The following is a 17,533-nucleotide window of genomic DNA, read 5'->3' on the forward strand; positions in this document are numbered from 1 at the left end:
CATACTTAAAACAAGACCCTTGCAAGTATATGGGATGACTTAAAATAATGCAATATCAGGGAGGGACATCTTTTGTATTTTACACCTTTATAAGAACAAATGTTGCTTTTGTGAAAGAGAATAAAGTGTGAAAATGTATCTATTATCATATTCTGGTCTGTGGGTAATGTAACTATACTTCCCAGTGTAAAAGAATATGAGTGAGGATGAAGAAGGTTGGAGGAGCACAGATTTGACTAGGAGTGGCAGGGTGAACTGGATAAACAGGCTGAAGCAAGAAGTTGAAGAATGTAATTTGCTTTGAGAAAGTTTAAAGGACTTGATAAAAGTAGCAGAGAAGAGAGAGGCATTGAATTAAATGTTTCAGGGTGCATCAGTGTGCAGGCTGTGCAGGAGACAGGGTTTGAATTGCTTGACAGAGCGAGAGGTGGGGATTGGACTTGAACAAGATGAATGGGATTACAGTAAGGGATAGGTTGCTTCTGGGGGAAAAATACTTTGATGCTTTTTCTGCAAAAGTAGATTTATGAAGTAAATAGAATCATAATGCATAAGCACAAGGGTATGCTTAGCTTTTAGATTGTTGACTTTCAAATGTGTTCCCCAAACAATTTTTTCTGTGTATAATCTTTATACTAGAAAGCATACACATAAAAATACCAAGAGCACTTATAAGAAAGAGTAGGCTTCTGTGAAGTGACACTGTTTAAATCTACAGTCTTTACTGAAAAAAAAGGAATAAAGCTAGAAAGTATTTTTATCTCCTCTCAAATTGTGACAATTTATGGTAAGTTTTGTGCTAGAAATAATTGTCATAATGATTGTACAGTCTTCTGGATATGTACGTTTATGACAGAGTGCTGAGGCTTCGATACAGCACTGCTAGTAGGTGTTGTTTCCTTTAAGTTCCTTATTTTATGTTCCATGGAATCAGAAAACTTGGGTTTGGAATTTTCTGATGTTCCATTGTTTCCTCAGAAGCTTAATGCATTGATGATTATACCTTGATAGTTTAGTGTGAAGTTTACAAGAGTCATAAAACAGTTTGAGTTGGAAGGGACTTCTGGAGGTCATCTGGTTCAGTGGTCCATCAGAGCAGGGCCCAAGGAGATCAGGTTGATTTGTCTGGTAGAGTTTTAGTATCTCTTAAGAACCGAGATGGCACAGCCTTCCTGGGCGTATTCTTCATCTGAAGTAGCTCATATGTACCCTGCCTGTATATGTTGTTTTAGAAACCTGCACAGTACTTAGCTTCTTTTGTTAGAAAGGAAGGAACTTGTGGATGGCAAGTGAGATAGTTATCGTCTTCATTTACTAACAGGTAATATGGATTGTTTGTACTTTCCTGCTATTGACCTTCCTGATTCATGATGGAGTTCATTACTGTGTTCTGCTTGTAATTCATTGTGCTGAGCATTACATACTCCTAAAACATTTAACCTGCCCTTTGTCTTTTCCTGGGTCTCACTCATGAGACTGTCTGTTCTGTGCTATCCACGTCCTTGATGAGTGAACGCCCCGTGAAGTTTTAGCTGTTACAGAACAGTTTGAAGGCAGGGGGCAAAGTACATACAGAAGATAAAATTTTGAAAGATTCTTGGGGTTCTTGGAACAAATGTCAGACTTCTGTACTGGAGTCACCAGTAGATTTTTCTGGGATTTTTTTTTTTAACTTTGTGTGGGGTATCACTGTTCTACAGAAGATTGAATTGTAGGGTGTGTTTTCTTTTTTTTTTTTAAAGTTTTAAGGAAATATACCTTCTTTTCATGGTAGGTGGAGTTGTTTACCTGTGATTAGTTAATGTAGAAACATAAGCCAGACATGGAACTGAAATCTGAACAATGAGAATACTGCATGAAATCACAAGTGGAAAAGAGCTTGCTGATCGTCATTGCACTGTGGCTACGTAGTGTGACATTACTGGAATTACTCTGGTAAAGATGCTAGAGTGTGGAATAAGGGAGTGAATTGCATATTTGAAATATAATTTTACTGACAAAGCTCTGAGCAGAGCCTTAGGCAGTGTTTTCTCTTATTACAGAGAGATAGAAGAATTAGTCCCTCACTTAATTGGGGTTTATTGTTTCATCAGTACTGTTTAAGCTTTGAACCAATATGTACCAGTTAATAGTATTACATGTCAAATTGACAGTTGACTGTCTAATTTAATAATATTTGCAAAAGATAAAACATGATTATGAAAAATGCTGAGCATCCTTTAATTCCAGTATCTTTCAGGATTAAGTTCCTGTATAAAAAGTATCCTGACAGCGTGCTTCATTGTGACAACTTCGTCTTGCATGATAAATGTGCCAAGTTATATGTGTCTCTTTGCTTTCTTCAAAATCAGACTGAATATTACTTTTAAAAAATGTGGTACGTTTATTCTTCAGTAACACTTTCTTTTGTCAGGAGGGAAAATAGGTGGATGCAATCAGTATGTTTTGCTTCAAAGGCTAAAATATGCAAACAGCAGAAGTTGTTTAATTAATTAAAGGTAGTGTTGTCTTTTGATGGAACTGAAATTAAGGGTGTCCAACCATTGCAACATTTGAAATGGAATTTTTCAATATTTGTAGTACTGTTGGTTCAAATTAAATAGGTGCATCTGAAGATGGATTTTATCATTTATCATCCCATGGGAAGCGAAATCTATAAACAGTAAGATGCATATGCCACAAAAATCATCTTATAGGTTGTATTTACATTTTAGTTAACTTCTTTTGTTCTTATAACAATTGCATCCTAATTAAGTATGTAACTTCAGTGGCTAATTATAGAAATAATAAGATTAAGAATAATTAATAAGAGAAACCTTTAAAGCCTAAAGAACTGTATTGTACAGTATTTTATAAACCTTGAGTTTGAACAGAATGAAATAGATCATGTCTGACAGGTTCTGGTTTTGGAGATTTGCAAATTGAGTAGAAGTGACAACCATGAGTAACTGCTGATATGCTTTAGCTGCAGTTATATTAAATGAGATATTTTCAGTAATGAGACATTTACTAAATGGCTAAGGAGAAGATGCTGCTGAAGCTGTAAATGGAGCTTTTGTGGCTCTACTCTGATTCTTGTAAAAGTGTCAGGACACGTTTGCATAAATATTAGGATGTGAAAGAATAATTGAATCTATGCTGCTATACTCGCTACTCCAATTTTATTGGTATTCTTTAAGGTGGCTGGTTTTTTATCAAGTTCCGTGGTTGATTCACAAGAGAGGTCAGAAAGGATGGCAAATATGTATCAGTTTTCGTAAATTTTTTAAAAACATTTTTAATAATCTACCTATTAAAGTTGAGCTATTAAAATAGCAAATGGCTTTGATAGGACCCAAGACTCATTTCCATTTGCTCACATTGCCATTGTGTTTAATGATCCAGTCAATAATGTAATAAAGAAAGAGATTGTTTTCACTGGGTAAGTGTAAGGTTGCTACCTCGTAGCTTCTTTTTGCTGGCTCAGGCATAAAAGTTATTTGAGGATAGCAGGAATAACAGCTGTAATGGTTAAGATACAGTATATCAACAAGAAGATAATGAAGAGGGATTTCTGTGTTGTGCACCAAACCATAAAGGGTTTGGAGTAAAGCAGAAGAAGGAGAAGTCAAAAAGTTCTAGATTTAAGGCCTACGGTGTCAGCTGGTGAATGCTGGTTAAGTGCAAGTTTACTGTAAAATACTCACGAATGTAGTTGCTAGACAATTCAAGTTCTTTGCTGGTTTTAGTTGCCATATTTCTACTGTTCCAGGATTTTAAGAAAATGGTTTAAAATAATTTTAAAAAATATTTTAGCAATATGACCAGACTTTACACCTGTACTCAAATTACTTTGGCATCAATGGGAAGGTTAATTGTAGCTGACTTAAAAATTATTAACTCTTTGTTCTCATAAACTGAATAATGTCCTAGAAAAGGCATTTAGGAAGTATAATGCGGGCATAATGTGCTGACATATAGGGCCAGGGTCCTGTTAAGTGAGAAGTTGCCGTATGTGTTCTGTAGTATGTGTTATCTGCTGAGAAGTGTTTTCTTTATGGAGGGTGAACTGGTTTGCAGTGAGCTTCATGCTTCTGTTGTAAGGCTGCGTTCAGCTTGCTCAGCTTTGTTTGAGCTCCACTACAGTTGTTGGTGTAAAAGTACTCTAACCGCAGGTTGTGTGCAGGCACTTGTACTCTTGTGCTGAATTTGCAAATTTATTTGCTAGCCTGCCCTTGCCAATAATTTTAAGAGAGCTGAAACTCCTCTAGTGATATTTTAGTCTGATATTTTTAGAAATTGAGATAATGTTTATAGAAAATAAAACCAAGTGTTTGCTTAAGAAGGCTTTTAAAAATAATTTTTAAAAATCTGCATTTGTGTATGAATAATCTTTACTCGACTTTTTTCCATTTCATCCCTAGGTGGAGTTGAGTTGTCCAAAAGAGATGGCGTGGAAAGTGAATATGTACAGAGGTTACTTAGCAATCTGCCATCCGGAAGAGCAACAGCTTAACTTCATTGAGCGTCTGGTAGAGATGGCGAGTAGTTTAGCTATTCGAGAATGGCGAAGGCTTCCTCACGTAGTCTCACATGTTCATACTCCCCTTCTCCAGGTAAGATTGAAAAGTTTTTTGTTGCCGGTTATTTTCCAGTAGCAGGTTTCAGGACTTTTAGGAACTGTGAGCATGAAATATTTTACCGTATGGTACTGATTGTTTTTTTGCAATGGTGTTTTTTTGTTAAAAGTTGCGGAATGTCCATTTTGATTTGGATTCCATTTAAAGTTTTTATTGTTTATCTGAATCCATTCTGTTTGTGGCATACAGAGGTAGCTATTTAAAAATTGATCAGATGGCTCACCTTCTTTTGTGGGCTAATGCATAATGCATTGCAGTACTTGAAGATCTTGAACATTCAGTGGCTTTTGAAGTGAGGTCCATTTTGGGTGGGTATATTATTGCATTATGTTATTTGCAGAAGTGTTGAAATAACCTCCTAAGTGTTCTTTTCAGTTAAATGTGTTAAATGCAGTATGGAATTTTGTCAACTGTAATGCACTAGCATTTTGATTTGGATTCCGTTTAAAGTTTTTATTGTTTATCTGAATCCTTTCTGTTTGTGGCATACAGAGGTAGCTATTTAAAAATTGATCAGATGGCTCACCTTCTTTTGTGGGCTAATGCATAATGCATTGCAGTACTTGAAGATCTTGAACATTCAGTGGCTTTTGAAGTGAGGTCCATTTTGGGTGGGTATATTATTGCATTATGTTATTTGCAGAAGTGTTGAAATAACCTCCTAAGTGTTCTTTTCAGTTAAATGTGTTAAATGCAGTATGGAATTTTGTCAACTGTAATGCACTATTTATTTTTATTTTTTTTTTTTTAAATCTGAGCTAACTGTTAGTGCCCCATAAGGGAAAAGTATATTTAGAACTGCTCGTGTTTCTTTGAGGAGTAGCTTTCTGAACAGGCTGGGCAAGTTCTAAACATCCCCATGGCTTATGCATTAAGGTCAAAGAACCAAAACCTGTAACTCTGTTGTTAGTGAAAGACTTCAGATGACCACTGCTACCTTTAGGAAAAATACTGTGGGTTCTGGCCAATTGAGCCTTACCTTTTCCTTGTCATTTCCATATGATATTATTAAATATTCTGATTTGCATCAGGGGAAGGAAGTAGGAAGGAATCTAGTCTTTAAGTATAGGATATTTCTCATTGGACAGGGAGTTAGTTGTGTACAACTTCTGCTGAAAAGGAGGGTGGATTCTCTTAGATAACTAACGTGTATACCTCAAAGCTTCTTCACGCATTGGTCTTCAGCTTTATTAGCTGTCCAGCTAGCTCATTTGGCAGGTTCTGTTCAATAGTGCATTAAAATCTTGTAGTAATGTTGTAAAAAGAATTCCCATGTTGAACCATATTGCTTCACAGACGGAGTGATGATGTGGGTTGTGAAGAGTGATCTCTGCTCCCTTCATCTAATCTCATGCCAACAAAAGAAAGAAAATTTCTTTGGTCTGAGTGGAAGGCTGTATTTCAGTAATACTGCTGTCTACCTGTGGGTGCACATCATCCAGATTTAGCTGTGCTGACTGGAAAGGTTACTGCTTCCAACTAGTTGGTTCATTTGAATTCCAGTCTGTTGTGGAGCACTGGTGTGAGTGGGTCGGCTGAAAGACCTGAGTCAGTGGTAACCTCTGTCAGGGGCCTTTTGCTAACTGAGAAGGAATGGCGCCCTATGGCCGTGCTAGTTTGTGATCTGAAAGAGATCTGTATGCTTCCTGGATGAAAATGGACAAAGCGAGCATAAAATTTTGTGAGAAGCTTGCTCCTAAAGTAGGGGCAGAATTCTGGCAGTGGAGCAGTGAGCTGTCCTGTCCAGAATGAAGTGAGGGACAGCTAAGGAATTTGGAGTTACAAGAACTCTAAAAACAAACCAACCGACCTCCCAACACCCACTCCAAAACCAAATCAACCCTTCCAAAATTCGAATGTTATCTAATCTGAAGTTGCTTAATTCTTTGTCAAGAACATTTAAAACGAGGAGTTTGTAACTTGAATTTCATACTGTCCTTTAAAATTACTGCAGTATATTGCACATGACTTTTAACAGCACTGATGTTCAAATAAACTCTTGTGCGTGCGCGTGAATCCTTGACTTATAAAAGATGAATAACCTTCCAGTTGGATAACCCAGTGCATCCACAGAGGATGAGCAAACCTAACATTTTTTGTGCCATTTTTCTACTTATTTACTTTTTTCTTAACTCTGTTATCCATTTCTAGGAGAAAGTAGAGCTCCCTGCCTGCTCCTGAGTCATAAAAGCATTTTGCTCTCAGAAGGGGGCATGCTATTTTCTCTTTCTCTACAGGAGTATACTTGGAATAAGGAAAGTGAAAGATTACTTTTCTTTTATCCTTGATAAACAGGTTGTTAGTGCTTATTTAAGTATGCCATATTTTACCCCTCAAATCATTAAATATTACAAGGTGAAGAATGTACTGTTTTCCAGCATTTATGTAAACATAAACTGGTTTTAAGATGCTGTACACAAGGTACATCTTTATTTTTGCCTGCGAGAAATCTTTTATTTTGTTCATGTAACATTGACAATTCCGTTTCGAGCCAAGACGTGTTTTAATCCCATGCTTTTAGTCTTTCTCTTTGGCATACATGTTATTTGTAAAATGTTATTTGCAAATGGTCCACTTAAAAAATTATAGAAAAGTATCTGTTTCTTGTCCTGAGCTTGTATGAACTTGAGATTATTTTTTTTTCAGACCTCCAGAAATAATATTGTGAAGCAGCTGGCACAACTCTAATGATACAGAATATGCAGTTTAATTATTATGTGAGATGAAGTAACATGTAATACATGGTGAACAATGCAAGGCTTGTGTCCTTTGCAACTTTAACACATATTTCACCATCACAAAAACAGGCTCGTGTTTCCTTTTGAAATGTATGGAAAGTCAACACTTCCACAGTATGTGGACAAAACACCATTCCTTAGGCATCTAGGCTGACTCTCTCATGCACCTGATGAAGATGAGTTCTTGTTACTGTTGAGGGAACTTTTCATCTCCAGGAGAGAAATGCTGGAATATATCTCCATGCAACAAAATCTGAAATTTTGTAACAGGGATGCGTGTCTTGATGGACCGTTGCTCAGAGAACTACGAATGAACCTTACCTGCAGAAGTGCAGAGGATCTTGCTTTCTGAGTTCTGTTTGATGTGGTGGCTTCTGTAATTCTGTTTAAGATCAATAGTTTCACCCTGCGGGTTGTGCCTGATGTGATGTGTAAGCAACTAAATCTGCATGATCTAAGGCACCTCTGCTGAAAGGACTGTGCTTGTGGGTAGAGCTTGCAGAGCAGCCCATGCCTCTGTACTTTAATATGAGCCAATGCATTAGATAAAGTGAATAAATATGGAAGCTTTCTCTATATTGAGAGGAAGTTGTCAAGTAAATATGTTACATTTGTTTGAGCTGACACAATCCAACTAGAAGTCTTCTTGATGAAATTAATTCCTTCCTGCTAAGTTTTCACTGATATTCCAAGTTTTTCCTCCCCTAAGACTGGCAGTATCTGCAGCATGAAAGGATTAGTATTGCTAAATAAAGTATTTAAATGCTTTAGATATCAATTAAAACAAACTTTTAAAGTAATCTAATATGTATATATCCCTCATGAAGAAGTGATAAATTAGTCAATGACTGACAGAGGTACAAATGCAGCCATGAATTCACACTGCAGTAATTACTTTTTTTAATATCAGATAGTATGTGATTAAATACCTGTGAGAAAATTAAATTTACATGATGAATGGGTGTAGGATGAAGGTTAAACTATTGTGAGAGCTGATACCAAGATGAGTGTAGGAAAATATTACTCTGCTTAATTTATTTTGTTTCAAGAGATTTCACTCTGTAAATTTGGACTGCCTTTTTTATTTTATTTTTTTTTTAAAGTTATCTTATTTGGTTGGTTAACAATGAATACAACTGTTATCTGCCAAGAGGTAGCTTAGAGAATACTGCATTGGTTTTATTGTACTACAGGTAATCAAATGCCATTAAAGTTTCCGGCCTTTTCTTCAGATTGTTGAAGTTTTAACAAAATATTTGCTGCCTTTAGTAGGTTTGAGACTACTGCCATCTTCTGTTTGTTCCTCTTGTTAATTGAGGCTAGTAGATGTCAGTGAAAAGCCATCCTTGGGTAACTTCTCAAAGCTAAGGTCTTTGCAGAATATCTTAAAGTAACACATTCAGGAGCATGTAGATAGTATTTGTGTACATTCAAGTTTAGATTAAGAAGTCAAATCATGACCAGGGAATTTATACTAGTAAGTTCTGTTAAAAGTTTTGTTTAAGGTCAATATTTTTACTTCATCCTTGTACCTAGCACACTCTATATATATTTACTTGTGCTTTTCTATGATGAGAGTTGATGTTGTAAGTCCAAACCTGTATGCTAGAATTTAACCTGTGTTTATAGATGTATAGGGAAAAGGAGGGGGGGTGAAGAGAGAGTGTAGATACCTTTAGTTTTTGTGGTTTTGTGGTTTTTTTGTGTTTTTTTGGTTGGTTTTGGTTTGGGTTGTTGTTTTGTTGAAAACAAAAGCAGCATAAATAGTTTAATCTTTACTTGACGATTTAAAGGTGGCATCATTCATTCTAACAGTGACATTGGCCAGCTTATTGTACTGTCCTTTATGATAATTTATATCGTTTAATGTTTTCTAGGCAGCACAGCAAATAATTGAACTCCAGGAAGCAGCCCAAATAAATGCAGGCTTGCAACCAACTAATCTGGGGAGGAACAACAGCTTACATGATATGAAGACTGTTGTAAAGACTTGGAGGAACAGGTTACCTATTGTGTCAGATGATTTATCCCACTGGAGCAGCATTTTCATGTGGCGACAACATCATTACCAGGGTAAAACTGCCTGGTCCAGCATGCATTCATCATGTAATGTTCCAGACAACACGTTGTTTGAAATAAGTTCCTATTTATTTATTTTTTTATTTATGTAAACATACAAGAATGTTGTTGATTTTGACAAGTGTGTGTTTGTATTCGGTTTCCATTTAAGTATTTTCATTAAGTCGTCATTTCATATGTATTGCTGTGTAAGATGTTGCTGTATATATAAATTAATTTATAATGACAAACATTTCATGTTTTGTTTCTAGCCATTGTAACTGCGTATGAAAATAGTTCTCAGCATGATCCTAGTTCCAATAACGCTATGTTGGGAGTCCATGCTTCTGCATCGGCGATTATTCAATATGGAAAGATAGCCCGGAAACAAGGGCTAGTCAACGTAGCTCTGGATATACTGAGTCGCATTCATACAATTCCAACTGTGCCCATCGTGGACTGCTTTCAGAAGATTCGCCAGCAAGTTAAATGTTATCTTCAGCTGGCTGGAGTCATGGGCAAAAATGAATGTATGCAGGTACGGCAGCTTTATCTCTGAAGTAGTTGTTGGAACTTGGAGGATTACAAGGGCCATCAGACACATTGATTTAAATAAACTGCCCGTAGTTGCAAGACTTACTGAAGCTCTAAGTCAGTTTTGAGTGTTCGACTTATGAATGATGGATGCTGGCATACTGAAGGGAAATTGTATCTGTTAACAGGAAAGGAAAAAATGTAATGATAGGCAAACCCACTGACATGATTTATAAGGTCAACGAACTGCGACCTTACAATAATGTGTTGTCTGTAGTATCTAGTAGTTCTGCATAGGCCAGTGGAAACTTTAAATTTTTGTCAGTCGAGATTTTTAAAAGTGAAAATTAAATACTGGAAACTCACGCTATTTAAATTTAAAGAGAATATTTTGACTTTTTTAATGGCACTTTCATTGTAATAAAACCTTCAATTTTAGAAGGCTTTTCTCACTAAGGCTTATTTGACAGGGTCTTGAAGTTATTGAATCAACCAATCTGAAGTACTTCACCAAGGAGATGACTGCTGAGTTTTATGCATTGAAGGGAATGTTCTTGGCACAGATTAACAAGTAAGTATGTTGGCTGGAAGAGGCACTAGCACACATCTGAGGAAAATGCAACTGAAGTATTTCGACACACTCTTTGAGCAGGAAAGTTGTTCCATATGTTTATACTGGCCTAAAATTTGTCACAACTATATAAGAAAGTAAAAGTATACATGGGAGTTCCTTTGCAGTTTGAAGATGTAATGATTGGTCATATTTCTAAGTACTGTAGGAAAGAACTAGTTAAAGAAACATTGGACCAGTTCTTTTTTAAAAAGTTTTATATTTCAAGGAGTGAGATGGGAAGAGGCAGAATAGGTTTTTACAAAACACCCCCCCCCCAGTTTTGTGAGTACTTAGACAAACTGATGTCCAACTGATGTCTTAGTGTAGTTGACAAAAGGAGTTTGCTTTAATTATGTTCTTAATGTAAATATTACATATAAAACCAAGAAAAAAAAAAAGCTCAGTCTGTAAGCTTACAGTTACTTAAACAAAATTATCCTGCCTCTTTGTTTCTCTCATTTCTGTTTCATTGTTCATTGTATATGTCCCATGTATAGCTGCAGCTGGTCAAGCCATAGGAGGATGTCTGGCGGTGTAGTTCAGAGTGCTTAGACAAATGTGGTGTGCTGTGTAATATAGAGATGCAACACAGATTTTGGATAATTGAATTGAAAAGACTAATGTGGAGACATCTTGCATTGCAGCAGTTAAACACCTAGGTGCAAGCCTTGCTTTCACAGAACTTCTTTTGGAATATTTTTGCTTTATGCTGACAGGCATCTTAGTGTTTTGAGGAAGATCTCTCTTTAATTCAGTAAATAAATATCTCAGCAGTCAAATTTTGTTCAGTGATGCCAAAAACCCCCTTCAGATTTCAACAATTTTTGGTATGCATGGTGTTTAATGGCATCATTGCTACGTGTTACATGTGGGTGGAATAACTCCTTTACCACTACATTGTGGACACTTACAGAATGAAATCCATCAGGCTTTAAGCTGTACTCTGCAACCTCACATAGCAATTTAAGTCAGAAAATGATGAATATCTTCTGTGGATGCAAGAGAGAATTTTAAGTAGGCAGAATGTAATTACTTTGATGGAAAGTGCAATGGGCTTTTTTATGGCCGTAAGTGAGCTTAGTTTCAGTTGAGGTGTAAAGAGAAGAAAGTATACCCCTCATCTTTTATTATTGTTTTTTTTTTTAATTCATGTGGATAAAGGCAGCTAAACGGTCTCTATTCATTCTTTCAGGATAGAATAGATAAAGGTTTATGTTTAAAACGTGGTTCTGATGTACTTACAGTTTCTTAATTTTGCCAGAAAACATACAGGCATGTTTTTAGCACGGCAGTGAAGTCAGGAGTTTAGTGAGGTTACAGGTATGACCAGTGGAATTGTTGAACCTGAGAATATGTGACTGACGATTACCTGTGTGTCAACTAAACTGGAAGTTAAAGGTCACCTTTGCTCTTGCATCTCTCTGTGCTGCCCATTTGCTGAGCAAGGTGATAGAAACCATTTTTAAAAAGGCATCTCAGGTGTCAAGAATGATGGATTGTAGAGAAGGAGAAAAGAAAACCAACTGAAAAGTCCCCTTTTTATAAAGGGGAAGTAGTGACACAAAGTCATCTATCAGGTTGCTGCTATGGTAGTTCAGAACCTCGAGCTAGGGTATAGAAAGCCTCTGAAAGCAAGGATCATGGTCGTGTAACATAGCAACTCATATATTTTGAAAGGCAAAGTTCCTTTCCTTTTTATTGTTTTGCCTCAATAGCTAGTCATTTTATCACTGTAATCCTCCAAGCTAATATTTTTATATAAAAAATATTTTACAGTTAATTTAAAAAAATTAGTCAAACAAGTGTTGCGTTACTTTTGTACTGTTTATTTCAATGCTTGATCTGTAAGGGAGAAGTGGAGCACTTTCTGTTAATAAGGAATCTTGGAATGCATTAAAAGTTTATTCATTTCAGTAACGTGTATATGAGTTTTAGCATCCTTTATTTTTATGCCTGAAAAGTTACGCAGATTCAAGAGCTGGTATATGTATTGGGATGAATCGTGCCAAATCCTGAACTAGGAACACTTGAGGAAACCTAGAGAAGAATTCAGAAGTGTGGGGGGGTGGAACTGATTTTTTCCAGATAATGTTCATTATACATATTTTATGACTTGAGTGAGAGAACAGTAAGATGTAGTCTTCCAAAGATAGTTAATATAGCATCTTCCCAATGTTGCTTTTTCTTAGTGCCCTTTGCTCAGCAGAGAAGCACTTTTTAATGCATTTGTTTATGCTCTTCTTCTGTTATCATTCCTTCTTCTTTCTCCCAGTGTCATTGTTTGGGTTGCAGTTGCAATGCACTGGAAGTTTTAGTTTTCTCCAGGGAGTACCTGGAGATCTTAGACACTTACCCAATTGTTTCCATTATGAAGCATTTACTTTCAAAGGTGCCAAACTTTAAGGAAGGCTAAGATAAAACAGTCCTAAGAGACCGTACTAGAGAACTTAATGGAGAAATATAATTGAGCATTAAGGAAGTAATCAAGTACTCTATTGGAAATCTGACTCTTTAGTAACTTTTTGTTAGTATAAAGCTAATGTTCTTGTCACAATGCAGGTCTGAAGAAGCAAACAAGGCTTTTTCTGCAGCTGTGCAGATGCATGATGTGCTAGTGAAGGCATGGGCAATGTGGGGGGACTACCTGGAGAATATCTTCGTGAAAGAACGTCAGCTTCACCTGGGTGTGTCTGCTATTACTTGCTATCTGCATGCATGTCGTCACCAGAATGAGAGCAAATCAAGAAAATACTTAGCAAAGGTAAGAACTAGATGTTTAAAAAAGAATTGGAGCTCCACCCCTTCAGAAGAGGCTGAGATAACGTTCAATGGCCAGATTTGTTTAATTGGAGAAATATCAGTTACTGATGGAAAGCTTTAATTTAGACTGAAAGTCAGCATATGGTTGCTGTTGGATCATTGCGTGTAACTCATCATGGTTTTTCTGCTTTCTTAGAATATCCAGGTTGTTTTTTTAAGGTGTGGAACCTCCTTGTGGGAGAAAAAGGACAAATCACATTCATAATTTCTAATACATAATGTGGTGAAATATCTGCAGAAAGGCATCCTTTGGTGCTTTAAAAAGTAGAGCAAGTTGATGTCTGTTTATCATTACTGTGGGTAGTTCATGTTAACTTTTCCCTCAGTATTGTGTTTTATCCAAAATAGGCTTTTTCTGTAAATTTTTACTCTAATTGAACAATTGCAGCCAAAGGTCTTTGTGTTATGTATTTCTCAGTTTGGGGATATTTACTTTAATCTCTCTTAGGAAGAAAAATTTTAAAATTATAGCAGACTGTGGAAGACAATCTGTTTTGAGCATGAAACAAACACAGAAAATGTTTTTTTTACATTGACGATGGCCTCCGTTGCACTCTGAAGTTTATTATTCTCCTTGTCTGGTTGCATAACTGTAGTGATTTTTAGTCAGTGTTTAATATATTTGCATTTAAATTAAATTGTAGAAAAAAGTATCATTAGGGGTGGACAGCTAAAATAATTAAAAACACCCAAAGAAATACTCAAGCTCTCACTTCAGAGTTAATTTATCTGAACAGCATATTTTAGGTTCTATAAACATGCCTCATTTTCCACCCACTCCCCCAAGCAAAAACCCAAAGAATTTGTGGAATGCAGTCATGTTCCTTGGCTTTTTTCTGTCTTGTTTCATAGGAAGTAGTGCAGTCACATTTGTTTTTTACAGCCTTTAAATATTATTTCTAGGGGAAAAAATTACATTGTCCAGGCATAATGAATATAAGTTCTTGTGTCCAAGGAGGCTTTGACACTTATAAGAACTCCACTATCATATTAATAAAATATCTGTGTGTTTTTTTCTGCATCGTGTGATTGATGTGTCTTGAATTTAAGCTCTGCAATATCCTTTTGAAATTCTCTTTTAGGTTCTTTGGCTACTGAGTTTTGATGATGATAAGAACACTTTAGCAGATGCTGTGGACAAGTACTGTATCGGTGTCCCACCCATTCAGTGGTTGGCCTGGATTCCACAGCTGTTGACGTGCCTGGTTGGCTCTGAGGGCAAACTCCTTCTGAACCTCATTAGTCAGGTGGGTACAGAAGAGGATCACTAATTCTTTATTGTCTGTAATCCTTGTTTTCAAAATGAGATAGAAATATTTTTGAAAGCCAATTGAGAAAATGCTGAGCTTTAAGAATGCTGTAGTTTGCAACTGTTAATAAGTTTAAAAATGCTAATTTCTCTCTATAAGTAGAATATTTTAAATTTCAGAGTGAGTGTTACTTAATGAGGTTAAATCCAATGAAATTGTATGTCATATGTGCATGAGGCATTATAGCTTTCCCTCTGGAATTCTATCTGTTACATTTTCGTGAACATTACAGAACACATTTAGAAAGATATAGTTAAATGCTTGTAACATAGTAGTAAGGATAAAGAATTGTTAGCTTCAGTAACTCAGGATAGTCTGTGATTCTGTGATAGCCATACTGTTCCTTATCTTTGCTCTTTCAAAGCTCTGAGAATGCGTATTTTTGTAGAGACACAGCATGTCCATGTGTGTTTGCAAGTGTGTTGATACTTGTGTACTCGAATCTAGATAAGTATGTGTGTGCATGTGTATACATATGTTTCCTTCCCTCTCACTCTATATTTTAGTGTCTTGCCTTTAAACTTCAGGTCCATAGAAGGAACATAAAATAAAAAAATACCAAATTTTCTGTGTTACTAATTTAAAACTCAAAGTTTGCAGAAGTACTTGAACCTAAACCTTACAATTCTCTTCAAATAATTTACTCTTGAATTACAGCATGAAGCATGTGTGTGGTAGGTCAGTAATCTGCCATAAATATCATATTACTGAACAGTTAAATGCCATTGCAAAATTTCTACCACTTACCATACCCATTTGGATGGAGGAAGAATCTGTGATTTAGTAAAATTGTGGCTGGAGAAGCTTCTAATCATGGCTTTAAGATGTGCTCTATCATGGGTAGTGCTTAGGCACACAGTGTCTTTCCTTTATGGATGTTAATAAATCTTTAGCTTTTTTTTTTTATGGAAGCCATAAAATCTCTTTTATTTTTGGGTGCAGTTGGTATCCCCTTACATTAAGTGCCACAATTAGATGCAGTAAAGCTACTCTCTAATGGGCCTTCATGGGGCTCGCTGGGAATTGTGGCCTAATTTAGAGACTAACCACTGTCATTATGTCTGTTTTTCTTCCATTATGTACGTGAGTAAGATCTTCAAACTGGCCCAGCTGGTAGTCTGGCATTATGCTGTTTTCAGGTTTATTAGGCAATATGATCTGGAAGCCCTAATTGGGTAATGCCTTAGCAGTGTGTGTAAGGAGTTACCATTTCTTCCTCTTCAGGTTTCTTGTACTGAAAGAAGCTTTTAATTTCCTAGTTTTCCATAAGCTGTTATTTAAAACAAGGAGCTGGTTATTACTGAATTGCACTCATTTACAGAGAGAACCTGTACATGTTTATGTTTATGTATCTGACCTCTAGTCAGTTTTCCTTAACTGAGAAATACGTGTACGTGTATCTCCAAATAGGTGGGAAGAGTCTATCCCCAAGCTGTCTACTTCCCTATCAGGACCCTGTATTTGACCTTGAAGATAGAACAGCGGGAGCGCTACAAAAGTGGTGAGCTTAAAAATGATCCAATTGTTTTGGCTCTTTGTAACTTAGTTATTATTTTGAGTTTCACCTGATTTTACTGGAAAAATATATTCTCTAGAAAGCAACCTATCAAAGTTAAGGTAAAAAATTCTTGACAAACTTTGCTTTAATTCATTTGTTTCTATGAAGTTAAATCTACAGATGGCTTGAGCTGTCTTGAATTGTCTTGAATAAAATATTCGCCAGGAAGAGTTTAATCTCCTTCATTCTCATGTCACTTAATTATTGAGAATCACATGTTCTTTACTGGATTTTTATCCTTAAAAATTGGTGGAGAGGTAGAAAGTTTTTGGATTACAAATACAGAAGAAAGTCACAGTTTTCTAAGATGTTCCAGTCCAATTTTACTGGAAGCATATGGCGTTCAACTTGTTTTCAGATGAGTCAAACTTTTAAAAATAATTTAACAAAACATGAGTTCATGTAACTCAAGTGAGGTAAACTGCTTTCTTTGAATAATCTGTACTTCAACGTCTCCATAATAACTTTTTCGGTGAATTTTCAAGTAAAATGAGCATCTAAATTTACACAAAATCAATTTTAGCTTTGAAGAAATGTTTGGGAGGTGGGGAGAACATGAAGCAGCTAGCACAGCACTCTTTTTTCAGGAACAAATCCTATATAGAATTGACATGTCAAATGATTCCCCAGAATTTAGTTGTTCTTTTGTCTCATATAATCCTCTGGGAATCCCAGGAGAGCTACTTGAAGAACCCTCCCTTCTGTTCTGTATTTGTTACGATGTACGCTATTTATTTGCCCTTTTCACTTGGGAATCAGTTCACTAAGTTTCTGCATAAAATTTTGAAGGGCACTAATTAAATAGTGTCTCATTTTTCGTTGGGTGCTCCTTTGGACGAGGAGATGCCCACATATGATAATACCTCACTACATTCGTATCCAGCAGCAGACGTTTACGTGCCAAATTCTTTGTATTGCCACATGCCCACTGAGTGATAACCTGTAAAATATTTTCCAATAGGTTCTGCCACAGATTACTGCTCTGTCGGTGGGTTGTGTGGAGTAGTGGGGGTCATCTGATAAAGGAAACTCTCTGCTTAATCACTGTCTGATGTCGTTGTGGTACAAGAGATCAGTTATACTGAAAGATACACTCTCAACCAATTTGTGTGGTGCTGGTATGTTTATTCTTCAGTTATGAGTGAGAGATCTCCCCAAAAAAGGAGGGGAGCAAAACCCCCACATTTTAAATAATTCGATCCTACGTGAAGCAATGTCAGTTACTTCAAGAGCATGGTTTGGTAGTGTAAAAGCTAAGGCTGCACCTTCTGTGTGTTTTTGAA

The 17,533-nt window shown here is 36.3% G+C and overlaps 1 protein-coding gene across 1 annotated transcript in view; it reads left to right on the forward strand.

The window, feature by feature from the left end:
* The window catches only part of LOC104464834 (transformation/transcription domain-associated protein), a gene marked incomplete at its 5' end in the record, with an annotated part of 44,989 nt that overhangs the window by 9,290 nt on the left and 18,166 nt on the right, over positions 1-17,533 (forward strand). Inside the window, 7 exons of the mRNA XM_010077673.1 lie at positions 4,404-4,595; positions 9,235-9,430; positions 9,688-9,953; positions 10,420-10,520; positions 13,122-13,323; positions 14,465-14,629; positions 16,103-16,193. Coding sequence (XP_010075975.1) covers positions 4,404-4,595; positions 9,235-9,430; positions 9,688-9,953; positions 10,420-10,520; positions 13,122-13,323; positions 14,465-14,629; positions 16,103-16,193 — 1,213 coding nt within the window. The remainder of the gene's footprint in view (positions 1-4,403; positions 4,596-9,234; positions 9,431-9,687; positions 9,954-10,419; positions 10,521-13,121; positions 13,324-14,464; positions 14,630-16,102; positions 16,194-17,533) is intronic.

Source organism: Pterocles gutturalis, unplaced genomic scaffold, assembly GCF_000699245.1.
Source record: "Pterocles gutturalis isolate BGI_N339 unplaced genomic scaffold, ASM69924v1 scaffold6233, whole genome shotgun sequence".
In the NCBI taxonomy this organism is placed as follows: domain Eukaryota; kingdom Metazoa; phylum Chordata; class Aves; order Pterocliformes; family Pteroclidae; genus Pterocles; species Pterocles gutturalis.